This window comes from Ziziphus jujuba, chromosome 8, assembly GCF_031755915.1.
Source record: "Ziziphus jujuba cultivar Dongzao chromosome 8, ASM3175591v1".
Lineage (NCBI taxonomy): Eukaryota > Viridiplantae > Streptophyta > Magnoliopsida > Rosales > Rhamnaceae > Ziziphus > Ziziphus jujuba.
This window is the reverse complement of record NC_083386.1, coordinates 25,932,188-25,940,662: the sequence shown is the minus strand read 5'-3', so window position 1 is coordinate 25,940,662 and position 8,475 is coordinate 25,932,188. Positions and strand designations below refer to the sequence as shown.

General features: G+C 32.3%; 1 protein-coding gene across 1 annotated transcript; it reads left to right on the top strand.

The window, feature by feature from the left end:
- LOC132805095 (uncharacterized) lies at positions 1-8,122 on the top strand. The gene is made up of 11 exons (XM_060819873.1): positions 1-15; positions 114-209; positions 309-684; positions 777-1,132; positions 1,227-1,328; positions 2,760-2,814; positions 5,393-6,492; positions 6,886-6,962; positions 7,210-7,321; positions 7,419-7,535; positions 7,718-8,122. The coding sequence occupies exons 1-11, from the start codon at positions 1-3 to the stop codon at positions 8,120-8,122; spliced, it is 2,811 nt and encodes a 936-aa protein (XP_060675856.1).
- Positions 8,123-8,475: the final 353 nt, after the last annotated feature.

The following is an 8,475-nucleotide window of genomic DNA, read 5'->3' as shown; positions in this document are numbered from 1 at the left end:
ATGCACAAAAACCAGGTGTGGATTTCAATGAAACCTTTGCCCCAGTTGCAAGACTTGATACCATTAAAACTTTAATTGCTTTGGCAGCTCACAAAAGTTGAAAATTGTATCAGCTTGATGTTAAATCAGCATTTTTAAATGGTGTACTACAAGAAGAGGTTTATGTAGAACAACCAGATGGATTTATGATTGACGGGCATAAGGATAAGGTATACAAATTTCACAAGGTTCTATATGGTTTGAAATAGGCTCCTCGAGCCTAGTACAGTGAGATTGATACCTACTTCTGTGAGAGTGGGTTTTAAAAGAGTCAAAGTGAAGCCACCCTTTATACACTGACCAGGGGAGAAAAAGGCATATTGCTTGTGGCTATATATGTTGATGACATAGTGTATACAGGGAATGATAGTGAAATGCTTCACTGGTTTAAAGAAGACATGATGAAAAGGTATGAAATGACAGATTTAGGATTGCTCCATCATTTTCTTGGTATGGAAGTAATACAAACAGCTTCGAGTATTTTTGTGCATCAGAAGAAGTATGCTTCCACATTACTAAAAAAATTTGGTTTAACAAATTGCAATCCAGTTCTCACACTATTGATTGCAAATGAGAAGCTTAGCAAAGAAGATGGAAGTAGAGCTGCAGATGAAGAGTTTTATCCAAAAATTGTGGAAGCCTACTGTATCTTACAGCTACAAGGCCAGATGTCATGTATGCCGCAAGTCTCCTAGCAAGGTTTATGCATTGTCCTACAAATAAACATCTTGGCACAGCAAAGAGAGTACTAAGATACATCAAAGGTACCTTAGACTATGGTTTGGAATATGTCAAAGGAAAACAAAATATTTTAGTAGGATATTGTGACAGTGGTTGGAGTGGATCTGTGGATGATATGAGGAGTACATCTGGATATGCTTTCAGCTTTGGAAGTGGAGTGTTTTCATGGGCTTCAGTCAAACAAAGTTATGTTGCACTCTCCACTACCGAGGCAGAATATATTAGTGCATCAGAAGCAATTGCACAAGCAATATGGCTTCGGTTTGTACTTGAGGATTTTGGTGAAATGCAAGCTAAAGCCACTCCTCTACATTGTGACAATACTTCAGCTATTGCCATCACTAGGAATCCAGTTTTTCACCAGAACACTAAGCACATTGATAGGAGGTATCATTTTATCAAAGAAGGGGGTAGTTAACTTAACATATTGTTCTTCTAAAAAGCAGGTTGCAGACATATTCACAAAGCCTTTACCAAGTGATTGGTTTAATTACTTGAGAGACAATCTAGGAGTTGTTTCGACACAGAGGTTACAGGGGAGTGTTGAAGTATAACCCCTGTGCTGATGTCAAGACAAGGACTGATGTGGATAAGTGAGCTTTATAGGTGTATTCTCACTTTGGCTTATATGCCAGGTGTCATTGTGAATTGCAAAAGAGTGTGCATGCATGAAAGTGTGAGTGAGGGAATCTTTATTATAACAGAAAATGTAATGATCACTTTAATGATGTAAGCATTTTTTATAAATACTGTTTTATTGGAATGAAAAAGTAGCTGAGCTCACACAATTCTCTCCTCTAACCTCTCTTGCTCTCTCTCTCTCTCTCTCTCGTATGCTCATAATTTCTACACAGTATAGAAATATTACAGAGCTTCAAAACCATTAACAGACTGGGCTGTCACCAGCTTTGGAGAAAGAAAGAAAGAAATGGTTCTTTTCCAATTGCTAAAGAAATGGTTCTTTTCCAATCGCTCTTGCCTGATGATGGTATCGACAGAGAATTATTTCCATCATCTGATTTCATTGCACCTAGAGTATTATATAAGAGGCCTTAAGTTTTGCAATTGGCATCTACACGCCCACAGAACAAAAACAACGAGCTGACAAGACACCACTGCACATATATATATATATATATATATATACACTTCAAGTAACCAAATGCCAGAAAGAGATGATATAGATTTCTCAGTTTGTGCTTTGTAGTAAATGAAAATATATCATATAGATGAGGAGATGGCATAGGCACATTCATGGTTGGTCTACCATGATCGCAATGGTTGACACTTCAAAGCTGAGCCCTATGCTTTCAGCTCAATCAAGGTGAGAAAAGATTATTCTACTTCATCTTAGTAGTGTGCAGTCCCCAAATGAAATTTGCATGCATGATCTTTTATTCTGCCAGCAAATGTTGCTAGAATATTTTTATGAGGGAACACAATTTATCCTTACCTTTTATCTGAACTAAGAAGTAAACTATGCAAATATGAAATCATGAAATTTTAATGCTAAGAGTAATTGGTCTTCATTTGAAATGTAATTTCATATTTGGAGCAGTTACTATTTTTGCAAATAAGCGTTTAATGTAGTAATCTTTTTAAAGGGTTTTTAATGGGAAGGTGTTGGAAAAAAAATCCAATACACCAAGAGTCTTTCATTGTGCGAGCGTGCCACCTTTTAGATTGAAGGAAATAGAAATAACAATCGTAAAAACAAAAGATAATCCAATTATCTTTAATTGAAGAGAACAAATAATTAAAAAGGCTTTAATACCTTAATGATTAAAAGAATTTAATAGACTAAGAAAAATAGATAAGAATAATGCACCACAAGAAAAAAAAAATCCCAAAGACCAGCACAAAATTAAATAGCTAAAAATAAATAATATCCTAATAATTATCTTATTCCAATAATTAGGGCATGCCTTTCTTGTTAAGATGTACATTTGATTATTTATGATAGTTCTTATATTTTGCAGCAATCGAGGATCCCAGAGCAGGCAGTTTGTGACAGTTATCTTGGAGTAAAACAAGGCACTGAGGACACTACAAACTCAAAGTGGAAAGAATTTGAAGAGGCAGTACTGAAGCAATAAAAAGAGAGAGAAAATATTTGTGGAGGCTAAATGCAAGGTAATTCAACTAATTCTCTCATGAGTACTACAAACTTGAATGTGGACATGATGATTTGCTCATGAGTGCTTCTGTTTTATTTGCATTTGCAAGAAGTCATGACAGATCCACATATAAATGTAATAGGCATCCCAGGATGTATAGGAACGGTTACGATTTAATAAGATATGGTTTGTAAGAATGAAATATATGAAAGTCTAAGCGGAATTTACAAACTGCTATTGGGCATAAAGGGCTTCTGCTAATGGTCTACATAGAAAAGAAGCATGCAATACCTTTTTCTGAGGGGGGGAAAAAGTTAAAAAAAAAATACACTTTTTAATCAAATAATGCAAAAAAAAAAAAAAAAAAACATATATTCATACAATGTACTTAGTTAAAATAGCATTACAATATTTTTCTTAATTAATCAAGATTAATTCAGGTCCTGCCCCAAAAAATAAAAAAGAAAAAAATAAAACAAAAGGTTGCAACAAAACAGAGCAAGTGATAACGTGCAGGTGGAAACTGATAGCATGGATTTGTTTAAAGGTCTTGCATGTGGTCCGCAAGCTTGCAGTCGGAGGTAAGGAGCTTTATTGCTTGATAATTTTAGGTTGCGTGGTTCTTTTAATTAATGTACTTTCAATTTTAGTGCTTAGAGTCATAAACAAGGTTAGTAGCTCTATTGTTTGAAATTTTTAGTTTGCGTGTCCTTTTCATTTGGTGCCTAGAGTCATAAACAAGTTTAGGAGCTTTATTGTTTGATAATTTTAGTTTGCGTGGTTCTTTTTATTGTTTGTACTTTCCATTTGATGCCTAGAATCATAAACAAGGCAGCCTCTTCCATTAAATTGGACACCCCCAAAACCAACCTAAGCTGGATCGATTTTTGTTTCACCACTTACTTCATCAATAAAATTTTTCCTTTTGACAAACTCTCTCTCTCTCTCTCTCTTTCTCTCGCACTTCGTCAAGGATATCCTATTCAAAGTTATCTTCGACACTAAGAGAGAAAAGAGACTCACTTTTAAATTCGTTGTGAAAAAAAAGAAGAGAAGAAAAGGAAGATTAGCTCGCATCATGGCCAGCTCAACCTGCTTAGGGGCATAAGGCAACAATTGAGTAAGGCGCTAAATTTCACCCAGAAAAAAAAAGAGTAAGGATATAAATAATTTTTTTAAAAAAATAAAAAATATTTAATTTATACATTTTTTTTAAATAATTACAATTTAGTACCATTTAAAATCACATTATTACAAATTGATCCAAATTTGTTATAATTAACAAAACCGTGCAAAAATTGCACTTTAGTACCTGTAATTTTATTTTTTAATTTTAGATTAGTAAATTTAAAAAATCTTAAAACACAGAAAAAAAAAGAAAAAATCTAAAAACTCACCATGTAATCCAACCAAAGAGCATAAATATATATTTTTTTATAAAATATGTTTTTTTAATCAAATATTTACTTATCCAAAAAAAATTACATTATATTAATAAAAATTACTTGCTCACTTTTTTTGTTATAGGTCTTCATGTTCTTTTTATCATTTTGAATATCCATAATATGTACATATTAATATTTTTATTTTTGAAAAAATATATTGTATTTTTTAATATTTTACTAATTTATTAAAAGAATAATAGTTATCTTTTGACCAAAAAAAAAATAATACTTATCTCTTAAAAAATATATAAAATTTTAAGTTTCTTCCCAAAGTTTATGACATTTTTTTATACTACAATTTTGGAAAGAATTTTAAAATTTTATAAACTTATTTAAGAGAGAACTATTTTAAAATTTTGGCTTGCGTCAAGCCGGCTCAATCAGTTTGGAGGCCTAAGGTAAGAATTTGGTGAGACCCGAAATTTTGTTAAATAAATAAATATTCAATTTATATATATATATTTTTTTTCTCTTTTGGAATTAAAAATTACTTGTTAAAATTGTAAAATATCGTTTTTTTTTTTTTGAAAGAAAGAAATTTGTTGATGTCAACTATTAACTTGGCTATTTAGCAAAAGAATTAATTAGAAATATCTATGGATATTAATGCTTAATTAATTTGAATGCAGAAGTTTAAAGAAATTAATAAGTCTCTAAAAACTTTCAATGTTTCCAAAAAACAAAATTACAAATACATATATTTCATAAATAAAAAATAAAAAATAAATATACAGTAAAATTAATCTTGATAAATAAATATTCGATAAATGAATAATCTCACTAAATAAATAAAATTGTTAGGTCTCAATTAAATCCAGTGTAATAAATGGTAAATATACTAAATGCATAAAATAATAATTTTTTCAAAATTCTTTGGAACCGATTGAATATATAAATTAATAGTTAATTAAACTTGTAAATAAATAATTAATATATATATATATATATATATAAACATTTACTATATATATAATAAGAAAATAATTATCCATAGTAAACTTCTTTAGTAAAATTTTTCATTAATTATTTTTTCTTTATTTGTTTATTGAGTGGGAGGAGCAGAGAGTAGAGTCCGTGAGGGTGAAAGGAGGATCGTTGACTTGGAATATGCAAACAACAGAAACGAAGAGAGAATCAGAAACTTGGAAAATGCAAAGAACAAAAATGAAGAGAGAAGCAAAAACTTAGAATTTGTGAAGAATCAAAATGAACAGAGAATCAAAAACTTGGAATCTGCAAAAGAAAAATGTAAAAAAGAAGCAGAAATTTATGGAGAGAGAATCAAAAGTTTAGAATATGCAAAGGAACAAATTGAGAAAGAAGCGGAAATTCATAGAGGTAGAATCAAAAGTTTGGAATCTGCCAAGGAAAAAAGTGAGAAAGATGCAGAAATTTATAAAAAGAGAATCAAAAGCTTGGAATCTGCGAAGGAAAAAATTGAGAAAGAAGCGAAAAATTATAGAGAGAGATTCAAAAGCTTGGAATTGGAAGTTTATAAAGAGAGAATCAAAAACTTGGAATGTGTGAAGGGAAAAATTGAGAAAGAAACGGAAATTTATAAAGAGAGAATCAAAAGCTTGGAATTTACAAAGAAAAAAAGTGAAAAAGAAAAGGAAATTTATAGAAAGAGAATCAAAAGCTTAGAATCTGCAAAGGAAAAATGTGATGGGTTTCTACTAAAACTCTTGGAATCGCTCCGTTTGGCGGAGGAGAGATTTGTTAGGATCATCAATAATGTTGTTGATGAAGAAAAAGTTGAAAATTGTACAAATGAGAGTGATGGGTTGGAATTGGATGGAGAATTGAAGGCAGTTTCAGAGGAGTCAATGGCTGTCACAAAGCTTGCGGGAGTGGTTGAATTGAAAGTGAATGAGTATAAAGAATCAAGGAAGAAGGAGAAGAGGGAATTGGAGAACAGTGTGGTGAGTTTGACAGAAGAGAATCGGAATATAGATAGTTTGCTTAGGATTGCTTTGGTGGAGATGGAGGCTGTGGAGAAGAGCTTGAGTAGGTTGAAGGGGAATAGTGAGCAGAACAGGGTGGCCATTTTTCAGATTGCAGAAAGTTCAGGTACTAAGGTGGATACTTCTAGAGCTGGTGCTGGGAATAAGTTAGATGGTAGTGAGAGTGAAGAGGAGGTTGTAAGCCTGGTATGTTCTACTTTTGTTCCTTATTTTACTTGCACCGTTTTCTGTTGTTTAAGCAAAATGGGCTAAAAGGAAAGAATGCTTTAAGTTGTTGTTGGATTGAACTTTTATATTGCAATTTACCAATTGTGTTTCTAACTAGTGATGAATAGCAACTCTTCTTTTGGGGGAAAAAAATTTATAATAAATTTGTATGTTTGTTGTTAATTCATCAATTTTTTTTATTGCTCAATTTGTAACTTTGTTGTTAATTCGTCAACGTTTTTTATTGCTTTGATGCACCTATCTATGTCTATTTATCTTAGTTTGTTCTGGAAAATAGCAAATATAATTTTGAGCATTGGATATTTGCCCTGCTCCGAGCATTGTTCTGTAATTTGTAATTGTTCTTATCAGGCATCAAATGTAGAGAGGATAACGAAGAATTTAAACCTTGAAATCACCCAATTGAGGAGGTCTTTGGAAGAATCTAGGTATTTAATTATCAAACTATGATCACTCAGTTATGTTTTGAAATTATATAATCACTCAATTATAAAAAAGTATTTTAATAATAAAGAAAAAAGGAAGAAAAGATGTTATTTTATAGATTGGGTCAAATAATGATAATATTGAAATGTGATAAAGCTCTCCAACAGCGAAAATCTGCGCCAGTGAACCTAGTTATACTAGAGTACATTTTGAGTGGTTTTCTGTTCCCTAATTGCCGACTCTTTGCAGGTCAAACACCGAGCATCTACAGAGTCTTACAGAGAAACAAGCTCAAGATATTGCTGAAAACATGCTATATATCAAGCAGTTGGAAGATAGAGAGAAAAAGTTGGCTCAAAATGTAGTCATTTCAATTGCTAAGAAATGTTGTGGTGGTTTAACCTGCATTCCAGTACTCTGTTTCTTTCTTACTTATTCCCTCATTTTATGAATGCAAGGTTGAGGAACTCCTGATGAAGATAAAGCAAACTGAAGCAGAGTTTGCTAGATGGAATGAAGCTTGTGAATTAGAAGTTGAAGCTGGGAAACGTGAGATTGAAGAACGTGACAAAGTGGTAAAAAAAAAAAAAAATTTATCCCTATTTGGTTTGGGTCTATTAGTTACACACACATAGATGTATATATATATAATCTTGCTTTTTTTCATTTTTCATTTTTTTTTTCGCTTTCCCCTTTTTTCCTCATGTATTTTGTACTAATTCTCAAAAATTGTTTTCTCACATTTCTGTTTTATTAGGTTGCCATTCTCAACCAAGAACTAGAGAAAACAAAGACTGCTTTGGACACTTCAAATCAGAAATTAAATGAAAAAGAAGAACTTGCAGCTGCTGCCATGGCTGCCCAGTCAGCAGCAGAGAAGTCCCTGCAACTGGCTGACAGCACAGCTGCAGGACTCCGTAAGCGGGTAGAAGAGCTGTCAAAACAATTAGAAGAAGCAGAGAGCCGATACCGGAACAGACACAAGGCCAGACACATATGTGGGCCATGGGGAGCACTCACACTGAGTACTGCTACTATGAAAAATAAAGTGAAGATTGTAAGGAGGATGCTGTCAAAATGCAAGCCTTGGCGAGCACTCAAACTGAGTAGTGCTAACATGAACAATAAAGTGAAGAATGAAAGAAGGATGCTATCAAACTAAGTGCTCCTACTATGAACAATAGAGTGAATAATGCAAAAAGGATGCTATCAAAATGCAAGCCTTGGCGAGCACTCAACCGAGTACTGCTACTATGAATAATAGAGTGAAGAATGTTAGAAAGATGCTGTCAAAAAGCAAGACTTGATCTATTAATGTCTGAAACTCTATAACTTATTTCAATTCTTTCTTCTTATGAAACTTTAGTTATATTTGTACCTTCTCTTCAATTTATTTTCTTTTGTACGCTCACATTTAACTAGGTTAGTGGAATTTCTTCTTGTTGAACTATACTTTCTTCTGTCCAATCCCCTATAAGAAAGACAAATCTCAAATCACTTTAGATGTAAAATATT